Source organism: Heloderma suspectum, chromosome 6 (genome assembly GCF_057233095.1).
Source record: "Heloderma suspectum isolate Gila_16-S chromosome 6, 16-S_ref, whole genome shotgun sequence".
Classification (NCBI taxonomy): domain Eukaryota; kingdom Metazoa; phylum Chordata; class Lepidosauria; order Squamata; family Helodermatidae; genus Heloderma; species Heloderma suspectum.
Window position 1 is genome coordinate 18,357,352 of NC_139463.1, and position 22,903 is coordinate 18,380,254.

Sequence of the window (22,903 nt, forward strand, 5' to 3'; positions counted from 1 at the left end):
TCAGTGACTGGCCCAAAGTCACACCATGAGCATCATGCCTAAGTAGGGAATAGAACCTGAGTCTCCTGGGTCCCAGTCCAATATTCTAACCACTATACCACATTGGCTCTCAGAAGTCAACAAAGAGTTTTGTGGCACTATGAAGATTAACCAAATTATTATGGCATACATTTTCATGGACTGCAGTCCATATCATCAGATGCATGAAGTGTAGTTCAGGAAAGCTTATGTCATAATAGATTTGTTAGTATTTAAGGGGCCACAATACTCTGTTGTTTTTTGCTACAACAGACTAACACAGCTTATGCCTCTGGAAACTCAAATGTCACTTTCCCTTTGGTGCTTCCCTTTCTATAGCCATCTAGACAGTTGCTTTAGCTACCCAAAGAGGGGCAGGGAGGGGAAAGAGCAAGTGTAAAAACTCAGCTCCTGATGTTCAAGTCGTCTCTCTCCCCTGTCCAGATTACTGAACATTCTTCCATATCTTAAAAAAAAATCCACACAAAGAAAACTAACATGTCAGGGAAACTGGGTTTGTTTCCCTAACACAATAGGATTTTATACATGAGGATTCATTTATATGGAGGACTATTCAATCATGTAAGCCTGCAGTCAAAAAGTTATTGTCTACAGACACAGATTTGCCACTTCATCTGTTTGTGGCAACCAGCTTTTACTGGAGTGTGTCCTACATGTTGGAGGGCTGTATTTTCATCCTAGTATACACCCACAAATTTCTCATTATTTTCAGATATAAGCTAGGGAAAAAAATTCCAGGATAGTCGTGCATTAGTCTTAGCTACTCATCTAGGTCATTTCAATCAATTTGTAGGATTATAAGTGGTCACAGAAACTGACTGGGAGCTTTATGTCTGAACTGATACAATGTCTCTCTTTGGGACATGGCTGGACCAAAGAGAGCAGAGTAAATTGCATTCTATGATCAAGAACATAGTTGTTCCTTCAATAAATAGTTGTATATCACTTTCAGAAACACAAAATGGTTGTTTCCATGACAACTTACTTCATAGTAACATTTTCCTTTGGCCATGTTCTGTGCAGTGATGTATTCACATGTTAATGTTGGAGCACTTATATACCAGTCATGACTGAAACTGCACAAGTCATTCCGTGTAGCGTTCACCGTTTGACACAGGAACAAGATTAAAAACAACTTCTGTTACATGGCTAATCTTGTTCCTTGTCAAATGCTGAACTCCACATTGAAAGACATGTGCAGCTTCAGTCATGACTGGTATGTAACTGCTGGCATGTTAATTTGTGTAAGCATAATTACAATGGCATGACTGCCTATGTATGGTATAAATTCCCGTCTTAAGAACAACTTGTGTTACATGGTGAGAAAATGTATGCTGTATGTAGGAATCGCATGCTATATATATTCTAGCCCTTAGCTCCAAAGCCAGAGCTGAGCCGGTACAATTTGCAGTTGTCATGGAGTTGGGATATCAATTCCTTGACCCTCATCAGCAGAAGAATAAAATTGTTTAAAATATGTATGTGAGTTTGCTTAATTGAAATAAACTATACCTACCACAGAATTCATAAATCGTTGGTACAGAATTTTAATGTACCTCTACACCACTGTTTAAAGTAAACTTACTTGTATCTGGTGGTCTATAGCCCTCTTATCCCTTGAATCAGTTTAAGAAGAATTGCTGGATGTTAAGGTTTTTTAAGAAAAAAAGCTAGCTGAACAATGTAATACTTTGAATCCTCTTTCCCTTTCCCCCTTTATTTTGCTACCAAACAGAGTATAGTTATCTCTTAAATCCATGCAACTGCACATGTTCTGGTTTTTGACCCTAGCACATCATTTTCCTCACAGCAGGGGGCAAAATCATTTGTTAACCAGAAAGGCAACAAGTATACTGGCCATGAGCTTGAAATGTGGGTCATTCTGTATGTGGAAAGATTTTCTTTTCTAGGCTGCTAATCCTGTATTAGCAATCCTACTGTCATCAGGAGTCCAAACCAGGAAAGAGCACATTTTACAATAGGCAACTGTATGATATGAGTAGTTTCAGTTCATCTGTGAACTCTTGCAGAACTGTCAGTAGATCCAATAAGTGGATTGAAAAGGCATGTTTGCCTCCTTGTGCTTTAAAGAGCTTTTAGTTGGTGTATATTTTCCCTGAAAAGGATGATGTGTGAATATTATTTTCACAGGCACTCAACACCCATACAGAGCAGTCCTATATTTCAGTAAACCAAAGGAGAGATATACCATCACTACTCAGGCACAATGGCCACCATATCCTGCATGCACCCAGCTCAGAACAGGCACAGAACAGTTCTCCTAAAACCACAGAACAGAGCATCAGCAACAGTCACATCCCTAGCATCTATGGCAACACAGCAGTGCCTACCAGTCATGGTCAGTTTGGTGATGTTGCAGAAATGATACAGTGAAATTACATGTTTGTCATAGGAATCACACTGTGATGCCCCCATGTCAGCCAAACGTGGGAGGAACCAATCAACTCATGCTGACAGGGAGTGTCCCCATTATGTCATCCCACCCCACACACAACCGACCAGAAATGATGATGCCATCACACCCTTTGCTTGGGAACCACTGTAGCACAGGTAGAAAGACAGCAACAAATAAGAGCCTCAGGCATCCCTGCACACAGTGGTTCAATTCTCCTCATACTAAAAACTGATCATAAGTACCTTTTTTGATCACAGCACACACAAAAGGGTGGAAGGAGAAGCCATATAACACAGTGCCCTTGGGAGGAGGTCTGCAGAAAGGGCATACAGCTTTCCTTGCAACAAGTGTTCAGGATCCACTAAGGAAGAAAAAAGAAACTTCTGTCAAACGGGTGGTGGGAACAGGACAGGCAACAAAGGAAGCCATGACTACACACCCACACCAACAAGGCATGAGGTTGGGAAGCCGGAGAGGCAAGTTCAAGCTCCATCGTGAGGTGTGTGGCCTAACTCACCTTTTGCATGGCTGGCCAGCAACATTCATTTCAGGGGTAAAAGAGAGGGAGCTCCCAGGATTCAGACCCACATTGCAGATACCACAGAGCTGCTCCTACCTGCTCAGCTATAGCAACAGACAGAAAACAGCCACCATGGGTAATTGTCCTTGCAGAGTCACCAGCCTGAACATGCAGTCTCATATGCCAGGATCACATGATGATGCCACAGCACCCTTGCAAAACGAACCCTTGCTTGGAGGAACAGTTAAAGCTTCACTTGCAGGCAGTTCCAGGATCTAAACCAGAGATGCACAACCCACAGTCTGTGGACTACATGCTTCCATTGACCACTTCAAGTGTGACCCATGGAACCATGGGGAACATGCCCAGAATTTTGCTTGTTAACATTAAATAGCGAAAACCTGGGGTTTCCCATGCCAGCACTACAGCTAAGGCTAGCAAGGGAAAGCCTTTTCTTATTTCTGATATCTCAGGAGAGATTGGAGAAAAGGGAACTATTTCCCTTGCTAGCTGTAGCTAAGAAACACCTGAGACATCCGAGATATGGGAATGACCGGGGGGGGGGGGGATATGTATGGGGGATGCAGTGTCTGTGTGTGTATGGGGGAAGAGAGTGAGTGGGTGTATATGTGTGTGGGGGATGTGAATGAGTGTGAGTGTGTGTGTTCACATGCTTGTACGTGCATGTGTGCGCGAGCAGATGTGCAGCCTCTGGCACTGCGGCAGATATGTGGTGCAGCCCTTGGGGCTGAAAAGGTTGCATATCCCTAATCTCACCTGTCACTAGAAAAGATGGGAAGAGGTTCCTATAAGGGAAAACTGCCCATGAGTGTTTGGCCAGTAGTGTCAATGGCTGGAGTGGAGTGCCTGGCCTTTGCCAGCAGAGAATGTATCTGCATGAGGGGGATAAATTGTTACTTTCTGTGGGAGACATTGTTCCCAGCTGTTGGGATGGAAGATTGATTTCACCCATACATATTATACAAGACAGTTTTCACATATAACAAGTGGGCGAGAAGATATGGGAGATATTTGCAGCAGTTATACTTTGTAGCATGGTTATCCCCTTCACTTGCTTACCTGTGTGGGGTGTTCTGCCATTGCCTCCTCAGTTGTAGGAGTGTCATGACGTTTGGTGGTGTTTTATCATCTCTGCAATTTTCCATGTCATCTTTGCAACATCATCGCGGTGTCACCATGCTCGATTAGAGTCCACTGGTATCTTGAATCCTGAGGCAGGGTACTTGGATGAGTTCGAGAAAAAGAAGTCTTGATGATGCACTTTTATGTGTGTATGTTCAGTTGGCAGGCTGCTTTGTGCAGTGTCTCTTTTTTTGTTCAAAGTGTCCTTTCTCCATGTTCTTTTCACAAGAGTTCTCCCTTGTGTGTTCTTAAGTGTGTACAACATGAGGCCAGAGTAATATAATGCTATGCTGTGTGCCCTAACATCTGAGTTATACAGGTTTATATACAAGTGTTGGTGTGCTGTGATGGGTTGTGGAGTTATGCCAAATCCTATACACTATTTTGGTGATGTGGACAGGAGGCAGTGACTTTTTTTCCTCTTCCTGTTGAGTTGAATGGGAGGAATTTTCTTTACTAGCTGTGTAGTTAGCGTAAAGTGCCACCTTGTTCATTGTCTGAAGGGGTATAGGATTGGTGCAAGTCTGCCCCTCCCCTATCCCACCCATGGCTCTGCCCTGTTTTGGCAGAGTTGTGCTGGAGTAGCAGATATCTGCTAAGTTGCATTGGCATATTACACATTACAGCGGCATGTCTCATGTTCCATAAACAAAGCAGGGCTTCCACCATATTGTGTTGGACCTCAGTGGTGTATCTTGAGTATAGTTTTCCACCTTTAGTATATTTATTAATATCTACTAACCCATTGTTTTGTGAACCACTGAGAGAGCTTTGTCTAAATGGTGGTATAGAAATGCAATAAATAAAGTAAAATATCTGTTAAATTTCTTTTTCAGGCATATTTACTGTTGAGGCTATTATGAATTGGTGTATTACTTATGAAGCTGAAATGCAAGATTTGTCTGTGCTTGATACTAGGGTACTTGTTGGTATTGAAGAGAGATGTGCATATGGTACAGTGGTTTTCTGAACTAATATGGGCAGAGGTCAGTTAAAATAGATTGCAAATAAATACAAGTTAGAGGTCAAAGGAGTTTTCTTGCAAAATTGTGGTACTGGTGCAATTTGTTATAATTGCTGACAAAGTCCTGGATATCCTTCAGTTGGATTTCAGTACATCAGGGTTGGGCACCTTAAGCCCCAGTTCAGCATTAGCAGAGAGTGTCCTCTTTGAACACCCATGCTGGTGTATGCATGTGTGGGGGGCACTGTTGGCCCTACCCTCTTACTTTCTCCAAGTGACATCCAAGGAGTTCCAGGCATTTACCTCCTACTTCCCTTAAACAGAGAGAGTAGGAGATACATCAGCCAGTTCTGAGGAACAGAGGTACTGAGATATGTAACAGGAACTTAGATTTGCGAGGTTTTTTAAAAGGCTTTTCTGAAGGCATAGTTGGAGTATCTCCATACTTCTTTCCTTTTGTTTTTGCTTTGTCAAGGTCATAAACACCTAGGCTAAAAGAAATGTTTGTAGTCAGCCAGCTATCAAAGATTCTTGTCAATTAACACCTGCAGCCAAGGTCCTGTATAGTTGGGACTCCGTGTGGTATGTTGCTATAAATCCCAGCTGTAAAATGTAACAGCATTGGACTGAAAAAGCTGCAGTGTGTGCTTTGAACTTTGTACAGACAGGTAAGCTTTTAAGTGATGCTGTCATTATTAATATCCTTATAGCCTTTGGCATAATACTTGCCATTGTGACCATCCCTCTCTATATATATATTCTTTGGCCTTACTGCAGAATCTTATGCTAGTTTTACAATTCCATAGTTGTTATGACAGACAGTTTGGATGCACCTAACCTTTTGTTGTTACATCCTAACTGGTTACTTTAAAACAGAAGTGGGCAACTTATGGCCCTCCAGAAGTTTTGGCTTACAACTTCCAGCATCCCTCACCATGAGCAAAGCTGACTAGAGCTGTTGGGAGTTGTAGGCCAAAACATCTGGAGAGCCACAAGTTGCCCATCAGTGCTAACCTATGGTTTAATGAAACAAGCTGTGTTCAAACAGTGGTTTCTGATCCTGTTTCAGTAAACAGTCAGTTCAGACATAACAACAAACTGTGGTCAGTTCAAAAGAAGAAGTGGAAGCTTCCAGTCTCCTCATGGCTGTGCCAGAGGAGGAGGGAGGAATGCATGAGCCTAAAGCTCACCCAGATTAGTTCACATAGAGCCAGACCATACACTAAAGCAGTTCTCAAACTAACAGTCTCCATTTTCCCATGCAATCAGCTAATGAGATTAAACACCCATTTTAAAGTGAGACAGGAAACTGCATTCAGACTCTACTGAGGCTGAAGGATAAAGAGCATTTTCAGGCCTGTGTGTACTGTACGTCAAGATCAGGCAGTTAGGGTGGCAGGAGAGAGGCCAAGCTGATAAAAACAGGCAATCATATTGGTCCTGCAGTACACACATCAGAGTCATTTTATTAAGCTAGTGTGAAAATTCAGTTTTTGTGGTGTTTAAAGATAAGGTGCAGATCTCTCTCTCTCTCTGTCACACACACACACACACACACACACACTTTCAAAGCTGCATTCAAAGGCAGGCATGGTGGGGGATATTCAGAATTGGGGCATGAAATATGCCCACATTCCTCATTGCTGCCAGCTGCCATTTTTAATTTCCCAAGATACCTCCAGAACAACGCTATGCAGTTTTAATGGTGACTGATAGCAGCAAAAAGTAGGAGGAAGTGCCAGTGAGTGTTGACTCCCTAAGAGTGTTGACACACACTCTCTCTCTCTTAAATCTATCTATCTATCTATCTATCTATCTATCTATCTATCTATCTATCATCTCGGAAGAAAGGAGGTGACTTTGCCCTCTCTTTTGCTGCCAGTCCTTACCCCCTAAATTCAGGGTGAATTTTCACCTTATCAAAAGTTTGGCCTAGAAGTAGTTGCAGTACACACAGACTTGTGTATTATACTGTGAGAAAAATGCGAATTGGTTGAAGATTAGATTAAGAGTTCTCTTTTTCCAGTATGAGTACCATTGGTTTGGAATTGTGAGAATCCAACACCGTTCTGAATCCTCAGGTTAGTTGCCCGGCAATGCAGAGTATCGGCAGATGCAGAACCCCTTTCTTTTTCCACTTGAAGTAAAGAAATCATAGCGGTTTTCTTACAAGGATATTACTCTGCTGCACTTTGGTTGCCAGAGTAACTTTTTTTTCGTGTTAATGAGATACAGACTTGCCCAGTCCTTTTGGCCTTTAAGGAGCTAAAGCACAGGGAGCCTGATTGCTAATATTACTGCTTAGTGAGCTTTTATAACTTCCTGATAACTGAAAAGGCTGGAGACCAAGGAAATCCTTTTGCAACTTGCTTCATGTTGTCGCTTTTATTCGGGTAGAATGTCTCTAGAGAATTGCTTGCAAACAAAAGCAATTCAGTAAGATAAGGAGGCCTCTTTTGTACACCACTTCCCGAGGTTTCCTTTTAGTACAAAAAAGGAAAGAAAGAAAGAAATTGAACAGCTTTGTCTTGCGTAGTGATTCAGATGTATGCTAAGTTTATCCCCCATTTGACATAGGACCATTTCCCTCCCATCATGGGGTAATTGCTACATGTATAAATCTCCATTGCATTGTCTCTAGTTCAATGGTGCTTGGAAAATCTTAACACAACTGAGAACTTGTAGTCCAGTTTACATTAAAAGTCAAGAAAAGCAGCACATTCTAGTGGGGGACTTATCAGTCGTAGGTTTCTAGCTCTTAGGTAGCTTTCCTACTTACTTGTTCATTCTCTAGCCAGATATGCACATGAATACTGTTTTGGTTATCAGGATATAGTTGTTTGTGTGAACACTCCAGGCATTCCTAATTCTAAAGGTGGTAATCAGAAATCTGGAGTTAAACTTGCTGGTAGTATTGCAGTCACAATTCAGCACTCATGTGCTGAATATGATTCTATGATATGATATGTTTCCTCCTATTGCGTTGTCACTGATTGTATTTTGCTTTTAGGGACTTTCTTCCAAGCACTCCTGGCAATATTGGCTGATAGAAATTAATGCCTTCAGTGTTGTTCCAGAAATGCAACAATCACTGTCAAAAGCAGTGTTGCATTTTTTTAAAGGCTGAAGTTTTGATGTATACATTCATTTCATTATTTCATTTTAATGTTTACACCGCACATTTCCTAACAAAGGAAGTCCAAAGTGTCTGACAGTAATGTATCAAAACAAATTTAATACAATAAAAGCAAAGCAAACAATATGAAAACATTTCTAACAAAATACTAGCATTTATCAATAAAAGAAAAACTAATTTGATTAGTAAACATAATACAAAATTTGCAAACAAAACATTTCAGTAAACAAGAGGATAATAAAACACATGACACATACTTGAGTCAAAAATATATACTTTTATACACCCCACTCCAGCAACAAATATACCAAAATATTGGGGCATACCATTAAAACACACATCCATCCTAGAATGTGCAGCAGCCAAAAGAGGAGGACAAGGCTGTCACAGAATCCTTTATCACTGTGTATCTGAAATTAGTCCAGCAAGGTCTAATTTTAGTCCCCATAAATACCCAAAGAGATAGTATCAATATCAATGAGCAAACCTTTAGAATCAAACACAATTTTCCACTATGTGCCAGGAGCAAGACCAAAAAAGACGCTAAACTACCCATCAATACTGTAAAAGCACAGGACGCTGAGATCCATATTTGGCAGCATTTAAAACTGTATAATGCTAACAAGCTTGCAATTTTTCTAAAGGAGCTGTGTGGATAAATAAATGAGTCCCTTTCCTCTAGATCAGAAATGTTCCTTCCCTTTTCTTATCTGTTATTATTCGTAAGTGGTTGACACTGAAATGATTAATCCTAGCAATCAGCTAGCATGAAGGGAAACTATGAGGGAAAACATGGACTGCATCCACATTTTTATGTAGAATTTCTACCTTCCTTCCCCTTTCCACCAGTCCTTCCTGCTGCATTACAAATACATAGGTTTTATAACTGCTGTCTAACATATATCTTAACTATATCCTTCATTACAGATTTTCCCTCTGAATCACTTATATTTAATGGTACTGGGAATAAAGGAAGGGGGAGGAGGCTATTTTAGAAAACTAAGAAGGGATGGGCATGCCAATAATAGTGATTGATATTTACTAGAATCAGGTGTGTTTTAGTAGAATATATTGTGTGTGTTTCTGTCTGGTTATCTGCCCACAAAATGAGATTTTTGTTTCAATTTGACAGTGTCAAAAAAACACGGCAAGCTTATTACTTTCCTGCGCACATTCATGAAGTCTCGGCCGACAAAACAGAAACTGAAGCAACGGGGGATCTTAAAGGAAAGAGTATTTGGCTGCGACCTTGGAGAACATCTTCTCAACTCTGGCCATGATGGTAAGAAAGAAAAGTGTTATGGTTTAGCCAAATATTTCACACAGTGCAAATTCTACAGAACTAATTGGGCTGAACTAGTATTGCTTTCTTCAAGCCATTAGAATATTCCACCTCCAAATCTAACCATTCATGCTTGTTAAATAAGTTAAGCTTGAGGGTGAAATCACTGGAAAGGGGAGGGGGGGGCAATTTCCCCTCCTGTCTGCCTCCCCATGCCCCCACCCCCCATTCAGATCTGCTGCAGAGTGTTAGGGGACCATCCAGAGCAGATTTGGGGAGGACATGGAAGGCTGCAGGTGGGGAGGAGAGGAAGGGAAAGTTCTGTTGCAGGAGCAAAAACCCACTTGTGGAACTTTGGATATAACCTCAGTGCCCAGGATTTCCATTCATTTAAGGCATGGGTTTTTGAGTTATGTTCTGCCTTGGCATCAAGCGCTTCTGTCACATCACAATTTTCTGAATTACATAGTGAATTCATTCACTCTTATACTCTATTTTGACATCAGTCAGAGATCATTTGCATAAACAAGCTATCCTGGCTGTGATTATTTAGGAGAGAATCAGGCCAATCAGTTTTCCCAGGAGTTAAGGTCATCTGGAAGGTAGCTAAAGATGAAGTATCACCTCCCTGATACACTGCTCTTTGTTTGTTTGTTTTCTTGCCTTTGCTGCAAGAAAATGTGTTAACAAAATAAATACTGTTCTCGGCAACTGGGTGATATCACATGTCAAAGTCCATGTTGTTGTATCTTCCAACTTTTGCCATAGGGGTGAAGGCTATGGTGCAAAAATCTGAGTTTACTCTAGTTGTACTTTGGCATTTGTGTGAAGAAGGAGTCTAGAGCCACTGAGGGATAGAATTAAAGGCTCAAAGGGGACCAAAAGGTTATCTGATTTGACCTTCTGCACCATGGAAGAATCCTTGGTTCCAGTACAGGGCTGGAGGAGAAGTATGTACAATGTACAATTTGTCATCCAGCAACTTGCCTCATGAAACGGCAACCCACCCCAGTATTCTTGCCATGAAAACTAAATGGATCAGTACAACCAGAGATATGTCGGTATACCATCGGAAGATGGGACTCCCAGGTCGGAAGATGGTCAAAATGCTACTGGGGAGGAACAGAGGATAAGTTCAACTAGCCCCAGATGTGATGACGCCGCTAGCTCAAAGCCGAAAGGACGGCTAGCAGCCGATGGTGCTGGTGGTGAACGATGAATCCGATATTCTAAAGATTAACACACCATAGGAACCTGGAATGTAAGACCTATGAGCCAGGGCAAATTGGATGTGGTTATTGGGGAGATGTCAAGATTAAATATAGACATTTTGGGTGTCAGTGAACTGAAATGGACTGGAATGGGCCACTTCACATCAGATGACCACCAGATCTACTACTGTGGACAAGAGGACCACAGAAGAAATGGAGTAGCCTTCATAATTAATCATAAAGTGGCTAAAGCAGTGCTTGGATACAATCCAAAAAATGACAGAATGATCTCAATTCAAATTCAGGGTAAGCCATTTAACATCACAGTGATCCAAATATACGCCCCAACCACAGATGCTGAAGAAGCAGAAGTAGATCAGTTCTATGAGGATCTGCAGCACCTATCATGTGACATGCTGGGCTTGATGAAGCCAAGGCTGGAGTTAAAATCTCTGGAAGAAACATTAACAATCTCAGATATGCAGATGATACCACTTTGATGGCTGAAAGCGAGGAGTAGCTGAGGAACTTTATGACGAAGGTGAAAGAAGAAAGTGCAAAAGCTGGGTTGCAGATAAACCTCAAAAAACCCAAGATTATGGCAACCAGCTTGATTGATAACTGGCAAATAGAGGGAGAAGACGTGGAGGCAGTGACAGACTTTGTAATTCTAGGTGCAAAGATTACTGCAGACACTGACTGCAGCCAGGAAATCAGAAGACGTTTACTTCTTGGGAGGAGAGCAATGACAAATCTTGATAAAATAGTGAAGAGCAGAGCCATCACACTGACAACAAAGGTCCACATAGTTCAAGCAATGGTATTCCCTGTAGTAACCTATGGCTGCGAGAGCTGGACCATAAGGAAGGCTGAGCGAAGGAAGATAGATGCTTTTGAACTGTGGTGCTGGAGGAAAATTCTGAGAGTGCCTTGGACTGCAAGAAGATCAAACCAGTCCATACTCCAGGAAATCAAGCCAGACTGCTCACTTGAGGGAATGATATGAAAGGCAAAACTGAAGTATTTTGGCCACATAATGAGAAGACAGGAGACCTTGGAGAAGATGCTGATGCTAGGGAAAGTGGAAGGCCAAAGGAAGAGGGGCCGACCAAGGGCAAGATGGACGGATGATATTCTGGAGGTGACGGACTCGACCTTGGGGGAGCTGGGGGTGGCGATGGCCGACAGGAAGCTCTGGTGTGGGCTGGTCCATGAAGTCACGAAGAGTCGGAAGCGACTGACCGAATAAACAACAACTTGCCTCAGGACACTTGTCACCGGGGGCAGGCAGGGGGCGGGGGGAGGAGAATGTAGCACATTACATTCCTTTTATTTTATTTATTTATTTATTTATTTATTTATTTATTTATTTATTGCATTTATACCCCGCCTTTCTCCCTCTCGCAAGGAACTCAAGGCGGCTTACATTATCCTCCTCCTCACCGTTGTATCCTCACAACAACAACCCTGTGAGGTAGGTTGGGCTGAGAGTCTGTGACTGGCCCAAAGTCACCCAGTGAGCTTCCATGGCCAAGTGGGGACTAGAACCCGGATCTCCCGGCTCCCAGTCCGTCACTCTCACCACTACACTACACTGGCTTTTATGAATTAAGAAGTGTGTTGAGGTTCCATAGTCTAACAGAATGTCAACGGACCGTAATGTAAATTCTACCTGAGGCTGGACAATCCTGCATGTTCACAATTCAAATATTATCAAAACATCCATTTGAGCATGTGCTGGTCTAGTGATACTGACTTCATCCTGGGGAGGATTGTTCAAGTGAATCAGCATTGTGTGTTGCTGCTTTAGATGTGTCTTTAGTAATATCCTGATGGTGCTTCTGTAATGTCCCGATGGTGCTTTTGTTCATTACTTCTTCCTTTTATAGCTAGGAGTTCAATGTAAATCGCCTACATAGAACTTACATCATCCCATCGAAACATGCCCTTTGTCTCAGTCCTGAGTATTAATCATCATTGTGTCAGTATGTACGCAATTAGCACGTTCCATTGCTGCTTAGTGATCTTATGCCTCAGGGAGCTTCAAAATGTATTTTGCACTCCTAGTGGTGTTCTTGTGGCTCAGTTCCTGCTTCTTTTTCAGCATGTGCTTTAAGTGCTTGATGAAGACCTGCACCATGACAGCTGCTGAAATCAGCAAAGATATTCTTGTCTGAACCTTAAACGGCAGGGCACACAGTAAAATTTCAGAGAGACCGCACTTTGCTTTTCGTCTGACGCTGTGTCAATATTTAAGACACAATTCAAATGTTCCCTCAGGTTTCTACTGGTGGGAGGATAGTTCATATGCATCAAATTGATTCAGGTGGGCATGGATAAAAGGTCATAATTTCAGCATTGATTCAGTAACACCAGAAAAGCCCACTGTTCCAGGAGAAAGCATATGTGCACAGGAACTGTTATAGAATGGGAGAAGCAAATGAAATGCAACATGACAAATGTGCTTGTCAGAAAGTTTCTTAATGACTTACTACGTTGTGACTTTTGGAGCACCATTTTTGGAGAAGAATAATGAATCACATATTAAAAGTCTGCAAAATTTAGAAAGAACTGGGTTTTAGGACACACAAGACAAATTTGCAAGTCAAATTATTACTTCTCCTGTCTCCTTTAGAGAAGGCTATTGTGCATTACTCTTGATGGAACAATTGCATCTGATCTCTGGCAGTTATTTTAATTTTAATGGATTGCTGGTGGGTTGAAAGGGAAGGATGCCAGCTGAGAAATTATTCCACTATGCTGGCTTGATAGCATGGAAATGTTATGTAAATAGAGGCCAATCAGGATTGAAAAGCATGCCACCAAAGCAAACAGGCCCAGATAATTAAGACTGGCAAGTCTAAATGTGACTGCATGGACAGGCCAGACTTCTCTTGGCATGTGTAGTGAACCTAACCATAACCCTAGTACTACTGCAGGATGGCATACGTCTTTGGTTGGGGAACACCTTGGTTTTCTTCACCAAGTATGGGTGTAGTCTAAAATTGTGTTATGTGTTACCTATGATACAGGCTTTCCTTTATTCTCATCTGAGGATGGAAATTACATGGGAAGAACAGAACTTCAGTAGACTTCTGGGTATTAGGTTCCAACTTTATTTTCCAACCGAACTTGGTGACTAAGCTGAGCATTAGCAGCCCTCTTTTGACCTATCTTTATTGGAATCATTGCAGTATTTCAGTTTCTTAAGCTTTGAACACCATTTTAATGTGCTGAATAAACATTCGGAAACAAATCAAGCATTCTAGAGGAGTAGCTAGCTGCTATTCATCATCCAGGAGAGGTTCACAATTTGTTCTGCTTTGCTAGCACCTGTCATGCTGGCTGGTTTTATAGTGTTGCAACCTGCTGCTCTATCAGCATATTGTAGTCTCTGACTAGGAAGGCATCTATGTACCTTCCCATTATTAGCTGGAGTTAGTGGCAGTTGAGGTCAACTGTACTGGTTCCACTGGCACAAATAAACTCTGCTCAAAGGAAACTGATAAGAATCCTTCAACATTCATCCACAAATTGAAACAAGCCTCAGCAGCAGCGTTCAGTTTCATTGGTTGTTGCTTTTCATGGTGGTAGTTTTGTATTGCAACACTTTTATGCATATTCATTGGTTCCAGCTTAAGAATTAGATGCAATACTTTATCTTCTATTAATTAATTCTGAAATTAATAAATAAAAATAATGTATGTTTTAATAAGCAAGGAGGATAGTATGGTGCTATGGATTAGATACTTGACAGGGAAATCTGGTTCTTTAATATTCCTAGTTCCCTACCTGTTTATGTCCCCTTGTTCATATATCTGAAAATTCCTGTGGAAATGCTTCACAGTGTGCAGAAGGGTATCGTTAATGACTCAGAAGAAAAGTGTTATTTGGAGCAGTGCTCTAATCTTCATTTCTATTAACTGATATAGAATGAGTAATTTAGGACACATTCTGGCCCACAATACATGTGTGTGCAGTTATGATAAGCAGCATTAAATAGATTTAAGCAACACTAAAACACATTTCTTCAAAAGGCAGACAGTCTGTATTTACAAATCATTCTAGTATAATCAAATAATGGATTATACTAATACTAGCTCTGCTGAACAGTCTGCTTTAGAAATCCCTCTGTGCCTCAATTTGGATTTTACAAGCTCATTTCAACCTTTTCTCTTGCAAAATAAAATCGCTTGGAACTTTAAATATTGTTTTCCTATCTTGCCAGTGATAGTTATACTGGATTAGGCCATTTCTTGTTAAATACACAGTTGTAAATTTAAATTCTAAAAGCAGGACTGGGATTAAGGGTAGGGGAGATACACTGCTCTGAGTAGAATCTCTTATTAAGTAATATATTAGGAATAGTATATACTAGCAATAATTACATTTCTTTCTCTTCCATTAGAAACTTTAGTAGTATCAGGTTAAATCCAGAGAGACTTAAGCATTCCTAAATCCAACTGAACTCAGTGGAACTTAAAAAATACAACAAATCATTGGGACTTAAAAACACAACAAATAATTGACTTCAGTAGGAATGTGCTCATTTTAACTACCCCAGGTTTTAGTAACCTGAAGCTGCCACCATCATGGTGCTGACTTTCTAGAACCTTTAAGACAGGGGAAATGGTCTGAAGGTTTCAATGTAATGTTCTGTCATGGAGCCAATTAATATGCTGGGTTGGTGGTGTCTTGGATGCCTCTTACAAAAGAATCATTCTTACTTTTCTTGTCTACAAAATCCTTGCTTAATATGAAATTAATCTGACAGATTTCAGAGTTAGTCTAGTTATGACATACTTAATCGTGCCATGATTTGTAATTCCTATTGGCTTTCTTAACCTTTAGAGCAGGGGTGGGCAACTTGTGGCCCTCCAGTTGTTTTGGCCTACAATTCCCATCAGCCTTAACCAGCACAGCCAATGGTGAGGAATGATGGGAGTTATAGGCAGAAACATCTGGGAGGCCATAAGTTGCCCACCCCTGCTTTATTAGAGCATGAGTACAGGACTCATCAGGCAAGACATCTTTAAATTCTTATCTTGAATTTTGTCATAAAAGTGGCTGTCCATTATAATATGAAGCTTTTCCTTTAGAGCCAAAGCCTAGCTTAAAGAAAAACTTAGATTTGCTTGCTCTTGTGGTATAATACCTTACCACTACCTATTCTGAAAAGTTCATTACAGGTATGGGTATCAGCTAGAGGTTCATGCCCATAGGACAACAGCATATAGTCATGTACCATAGGATGGCAGGATGTTTAATTATAAATGCCACCTGCAGGTCACATTTTGGAACAATGTAAAAAAATTTTTTTAATCTATATTTTATTTTTTATAAGTGAAATAAACAATACCAACAACTTAGTCAGAATCTACAGTTTCCAACATTATAGTATTCTGGGGAAGAAAAAGAAAAAAGCAGGAAAGCAAAAGAAGAAGAGGGAAAAAAAAGAAAGAAAGAAAGAAAGAAAGAAGATTATATCTAAGCTTCAGTGAAAGCAAACCAAATATCCAAATATAAGTCCAATTGCAAATTATACCCATACAGCACTCTTCCAAACATTGCAAATATTATCAAATCTTCAATCCGCTGCTCCATAAACTGTGAGCCTTGTCTTTCAATGTTATGACCTCAGTCTTATAGCAAATAAACGGGAGTAAACAGTCCATTTCCATTAACCATATATTACCATTCCATTGACACATATTAGTAAACATTAAAAGTTTAACCAACAAGAAATAATCATAATCATAATCCCATAATAATGATAGTAAGACTAATATTAATGGTAGTTTAAAAAAGAAAAAAAAGGAGAAAAAAAGGAAGAAATTTAAGAGAAGGATAAAAAATAAAAAGTAAAAAAAATAAAATAAAACAAACCGTTTGTTTGTTTGTTTATTTATTTATTTAAGTAATATCATATCTAAAAATGTATTTAAATGTGTACATTCACATACACACATACAATATAACACAAAGAAGAAAGAAAACAAAAATGTGCAAACGTTTAATCTGGCAAACTTCCCAGACATCCTATCAGCTAAATCCCACAAGACTTCAGAGGAACAGTAAAAATGGCTAAATTCCAACTCGGGAGGCTGGGAAAGTTGGCTCCCTTGTTTTAATGTTAACACCAATGAAAAATGATTCAGCTGCATCAGGATTTAAAAACTTTTTCATTTGGCCTTCAAAAGGAATGCAAAATGTAGCAGGATATTTAATATGATATTGCAGGTTATTTTGCTTTGCCGAACTTCTCACTTTGCCTTCTTCTGTCAGCAGTTTCTTTAGTATAATCAGAAAAGAGCATAATCTTGTCATTTGCTCGTCCCCACCCAGTTCACCTTGTTCTCTTGCCAGACGCAGAAGATAATTTTTTGTAGAAACTTGTGAAAACTGCACAACAGTCCCAGAAGTCCCTTTAGTGTCATGTATTGAGCCAGGAACACAATATGCATGCTCAATATCCAGTAAAAAAAGTGAGATGGCAAAACCAATAAGTCATGCAAAAGTTTATCCACAAATTCAGCCAAACATACATCAGCAGCCAAGTCTTTAATACCCAGAATATGAAGGTTCTCTCTGAGTGTAAAAGCCTCCAATTGGGAAATTTGAGCAAAGTATTGTGCGAAGCTTGCATATCAGATTCATGAGCAATAACTCGATCTTCGAGCGCATTAACCTTCATTTCCGTCTTTTGAAAAGAGATATTAATTAAATCCACAGCCCCTTGGAGGGCAGTGATTGAGTCCTGGATTGTTTCAAGCTTCTTTGACTGCATTGATAGCTGAGAAGACGTAGTTTTTATCAAAGCGAGCAACTCCTCTTCACCTCTGGCCTTTCTAGAAACCTTTGCCGGGGGAGCAGTTGGGGGGGTGGTAGGTGGCGTTCCCAGACCTTTTGTTTTTCCCTTTGATACTGCCATCTTCCACTTCCAAAAGCACAACAAGCAAGTATAGTTGCAGAAACAGAAAAGACAAACGTTTAATTAGATTTAAGTGCCAGTCCCCAGATATTGCTGGTAGTTTAAGTTCACAAATATTTTTTGGAGCTCTTCAGTCTTGTAGTCTCCTAATTGTCAGGAGTTTCAGACAGCATATTCAGTAGATGATACCCCACCACTGACCTTATATTGCATCCCTTCTGCTGCTCCGCAAAAGCCGCTGTTCTTCCAAGATTTCAACCGGATGGTACTGTAAGATTCCCCTTTTAATTCCAGGGGAATTTAAAAAGGTTTCTCAACCTTTTCATAGCTGTTTGAGATAAGCAACCTGTGGAGCTCCGTCGGTCACTTCCAAGACGACATGGCTCCGACTGGAAGTTGGAACAAGGTAGAATTTAAGCCTATGGTGGTGTCATGAAATGGAAATAATTAACATCTCAGAATTTCCTGAAAATTCACAGGCATTTTTATTGACATGCTGACTTTGCATGTCAGCTTATGAAATAAAACTATTTAAACATTTGAGAGAATATATGTTGAGGATAATTTTTAATATACATTTGAGAAAGTTTCTTGCAATATTGGGTTTTGAGTCATAAAATATAAAGGTGGCTGTGACATTCATCTACTTTTATTTTGATAATACAGCTTAAGTACAGAGCACGGTCCAACCAAAGCATACCTTTTACTTGAGTGGAAAGAGTTCAGCAATTCCAGGCTCCACTTGCCAATCATTGTTACTCCAAGATCAATGATTATGCCACTTTTTGAGTTAGGCTAGAAACAAAATGTACCACAATTTCTTTTACAGTCATTGTTCCAGTTCTAGCAATCATTTAACTTCACTCTGGTGTTTAGAATTCAGTCTTCTTCAGTATAACATGGTCCATTAACTTGCCATGGCTCACACAGTGACCATGTTCGCTTGATCACTGCAGCTCGACTATAGCTTCTTTAAGCCATGGTGGATTGTGGCACATGCCTGAGGCCATTTTGAATATTCAGGCTGCAGTGGGCAGTCACCATGGCTTATGTAGAGTTGGAAGGGGCCTATAAGACCCATCGAGTCTAACCCCCTCCTCAGTGCAGGAATCCAAGTCAAAGCATCCCTGACAGATGGCTGTCCAGCTTCATCTTGAATGCCTCCAGTGCAGGAGAGCCTACCACCTCCCTCGGTAATTGGTTCCACTGTCGTGTCGCTCTAACATTCAGGACGTTTTTCCTGATGTTCAGCTGGAATCTGGCTTCCTGTCACTTGAGCCCATTCTTCCGTGTCCTGTACTCTGGGATGATTGAGAAGAGATCCTGGCCTTCCTCTCTGTGACAACCTTTTAAGTACTTGAAGAGTGCTATCCTATCTCCCCTCAGTCTTCTCTTCTCAAGGCTAAGCATGCCCAGTTCCTTCAGTCTCTCCTCATAGGGCTTTGTTTCCAGTCCCCTGATCATCTTTGTTGCCCTCCTCTGAACCCTCTCCAGTTTGTCTTCATCCTTCTTGAAGTGTGGTGCCCAGAACTGGACACAGTACTCCAGATGAGGCCTAACCAGTGCTGAGTAGAGGGGAGTTAGTACTTCATGGGATTTGGAAGCTATACTTCTGTTAATGCAGCCCAGAAGAGCATTTGCCTTTTTTGCAGCCACAGCACATTGTTGGCTCATATTCAGCTTGTGATCGACAACAATTCCAAGATCCTTCTCGCTTGTAGTATTTTTGAGGCAAGTATTGCCCATCTTGTAACTGTGCATTTGGTTTCTTTTTCCTAGGTGCAGAACGTGGCGTTTATCCCTGTTAAATGTCATTCTGTTGTTTTCTGCCCAGTGCTCCAGTCTATCAAGATCACTTTGAATTCTGTTTCTGTCTTCCAAGGTATTAGCTATCCCGCCCAATTTTGTGTCATCTGCAAATTTGATCAGCATTCCCTGCACCTCCTCCTCCAAGTCATTAATAAAAATGTTGAAGAGCACTGGGCCCAGGACTGAGCCTGCAGTACCCTGCTTGTTACCTCTCCCCAGTTTGAGAAGATCCCATTGATAAGGACTCCTTGAGTCCAATTCTGTAGCCAACAGTGGATCCACCCAATCATTGTTTCATCTAGCCCACTTTGAGCTAGTTTGCAAATCAGGATATCACGGGGGACTTTGTCAAAAGCTTTGCTGAGGTGTATTATGTCCACAGCGTTCCCACAGTCTACAAGGGAGGTCTGTTGTTGTTCAGTCGTTCAGTCGTGTCCGACTCTTCGTGACCCCATGGACCATAGCACGCCAGGCCTTTCTGTCCTGCGCCCTCTCCCGGAGGGAGCTCAAGTCCATGTTCATTGCATCAGTGATACTATCTAGCCATCTCATCCTCTGCTGTCCCCTTCTCCTTTTGCCTTCAGTCTTTCCCAGCATCAGGATCTTTTCCAGAGAGTTTTCTCTTCGCATTAGGTGGCCAAAATATTTGAGCTTCAGCTTCAGTATCTGTCCTTCCAAGGAGCACTCAGGGTTGATTTCCTTTAGGACTGACTGATTTGACCTCCTTGCAGTCCAGGGGACTCGTAAGAGTCTTCTCCAGCACCACAGTTCGAAAGCATCGATTCTTCGGCGCTCAGCCTTCCTTATAGTCCAGCTCTCACAGCCATACATTACTACTGGGAAAACCATAGCTTTGATTCTATGGACCTTTGTCGGCAAGGTGATGTCTCTGCTTCTTACTATGCTGTCTAGGTGTGCCATAGCATTCCTCCCAGAGAGCAAGCGTCTTTTAATTTCGTGGCTACAGTCACCGTCTGTGGTGATCTTGGAGCCCAAGAAAATAAAATATTTCACAGCTTCCATTTCTTCCCCTTCCATATGCCAGGAAATGATGGGGACAGATGCCATGATCTTCGTTTTTTTAATGTTGAGTTTCAAACCAGCTTTTGCACTCTCTTCTTTCACCCTCAAGAAGAGGCTCTTGAGATCCTCTTTGCTTTCTGCCATTAGGGTGTTATCGTCTGCGTATCTGAGGTTGTTGATAATTCTCCCAGCATTCTTAATTCCAACCTGTGATTCATTCAACCCGGCGTTTCTCATGATGTACTCTGCATATAAGTTAAATAAGCAGGGCAACAATATGCAGCCTTGTCGTACTCCTTTCCCAATTTTGAACCAATCGGTTGTTCCATGTCCAGTTCTTACTGTTGCTTCTTGACCCTCGTACAGGTTTCTCAGGAGACAAGTAAGGTGGTCTGGTACCCCCATCTCTTTCAGAATTTGCCACAGTTTGTTGTGATCCACACAATCAAAGGCTTTAGCGTGGTCAATGAAGCAGAAATAGACGTTTTTCTGGAATTGTCTTGCTTTCTCCATGATGCAGCGAATGTTGGCGATTTGATCTCCAGTTCCTCTGCCTCTTCGAAACCCAGCTTGTACTTCCGGTAATTCTCGGTTCGCATACTGCTGAAGCCTAGCTTGTAGGATTTTGAGCATCACCTTGCTGGCATGTAAAATGAATGCAATTGTACGGTAGTTTGAACACTCTTTGGCATTGCCCGTTTTTGGAATTGGAATGTAAACTGACCTTTTCCAGTCTTGTGGCCACTGTTGAGTGTTCCAAGTTTGTTGGCATATTGAGTGCAGCACTTTAACAGCATCATCTTTTAGGATCTTAAATAGCTCAGCTGGAATACTGTCATCTGCGCTAGCTTTGTTGTTAGTAATGCTTCCTAAGGCCTACTTGACTTCACCCTCGAGGATGTCTGGCTCAAGTTCAGTGAGCGCACTATCATGGCTATCAGGGACATTCAGATCTTTCCTGTATAGTTCTTCCGTGTATTCTTTCCACCTGTTCTTAATCTCATGTGCTTCTGTTAGGTCCCTGCCTTCTTTGTCCTTTATCATGCCCATCTTTGCACAAAATGTTCCCTTGAGATCTCCAATTTTCTTGAAAAGATCTCTAGTCTTTCCCATTCTGTTGTTTTCCTCTATTTCTTTGCATTGTTCATTTAAGAAGGCCTTCTTGTCTCTCCTTGCTATTCTCTGGAACTCTGCATTCAGTTGGATATATCTTCCCCTTTCTCCCTTGCTTTTCGCTTCCTTTCTTTCCTCAGCTACTTGTAAAGCCTCATCAGACATCCACTTTGCTTTCTTGCATTTCTTTTTCTTTGGGATGGATTTCGTTGCTGCCTCCTGAACAATGTTATGGACCTCCGTCCATAGTTCCTCAGGCACTCTGTCTATCAGGTCTAATCCCTTAAATCTATTCCTCACCTCCACTGTATATTCATAAGGGATATGATTTAGGTCAGATTCGTTTGGCAGAATTTGTTCTTGACAAATCCATGTTGGCTTCGAGTAATCATTGCATTGTTTTCAAGGTGCTTACAGATGGATTGCTTTATAATCTGCTCCAGAATTTCCCCAGGGATTGATGTCAGACTGACTGGTCTGTAGTTCCCAGGTTCCTCCTTTTTGCCCTTTTTGAAGATAGGATCAACATTGGCCCTGCAAACCTGGCAAGGGTGGATTATGCGAAGGTTAAACTACCCTTGCATATGCCTAAAACAGCCCATGGGGTAACCTTGAATTTGTGTCAGTGGTATTCACCTTGGGTTGACGTTCAGAAAACAGAAGTGTGCACCATTGACTCAAGTTGATCCAGTGTGCATTCTGGGTTCAGTGTGTTGGACCAAACTCACTGTCCTGCATCTGAGACTGTGTCAATTCAGTGCACTGCTGACTGCTTAGCATTACAAGAAGGCAGTAGAGTTGTTGGGTCAAGTCAACAATGAGTTGTCACAAGGAACACAGTAGCAGTCACCACTTATTCAGAACAGTAGGCAACTGAGCTAGAAGTTTTTATTAGGTAGAGAGCAAGCAAGTATTGCATGACCCACTCTTGCTTATTGCTGTTCAGTCTTCCTTACTGACTTCCCTGTAGTTTCCTTGTGCAACCAGAGCTTGGTGGTGGCACGTAGGCTGAATCCACGCCCAACATTAATCAGATCTAAGTTTCAGGATCCACTTCAGGCTTAAGCTTTAAACATTATAGCCCTGTTCAAGTGTTTGTCTTATCAGGGTTCCAAATGAGGCAGAGGGTTTTACGGCAAGGTCTCAACTGAGGGGTGGGGCCAGCATTCCCAGAGATGTAGGGGGCGGGGCCAGCATGTGTGGCCTCGAACCTCTACCAACTTTAAGCCCTCAGGCAAATGCCTGAACAGGGCTAATGAAATGCATTAAACCTTCAAAACACCTGGGATATTGCCTGTTCAGTGTTATGTTCCCCT

The 22,903-nt window shown here is 41.3% G+C and overlaps 1 protein-coding gene across 20 annotated transcripts in view; it reads left to right on the forward strand.

Moving 5' to 3' along the window:
- ARHGAP32 (Rho GTPase activating protein 32) overlaps positions 1 to 22,903 on the forward strand; it is a 346,243-nt gene that overhangs the window by 284,107 nt on the left and 39,233 nt on the right. For all 20 annotated transcript variants that reach the window (XM_084803670.1, XM_084803653.1, XM_084803655.1 and 17 more), the window contains one exon: positions 9,351 to 9,500. In XM_084803670.1, coding sequence (XP_084659796.1) covers positions 9,351 to 9,500 — 150 coding nt within the window. The remainder of the gene's footprint in view (positions 1 to 9,350; positions 9,501 to 22,903) is intronic.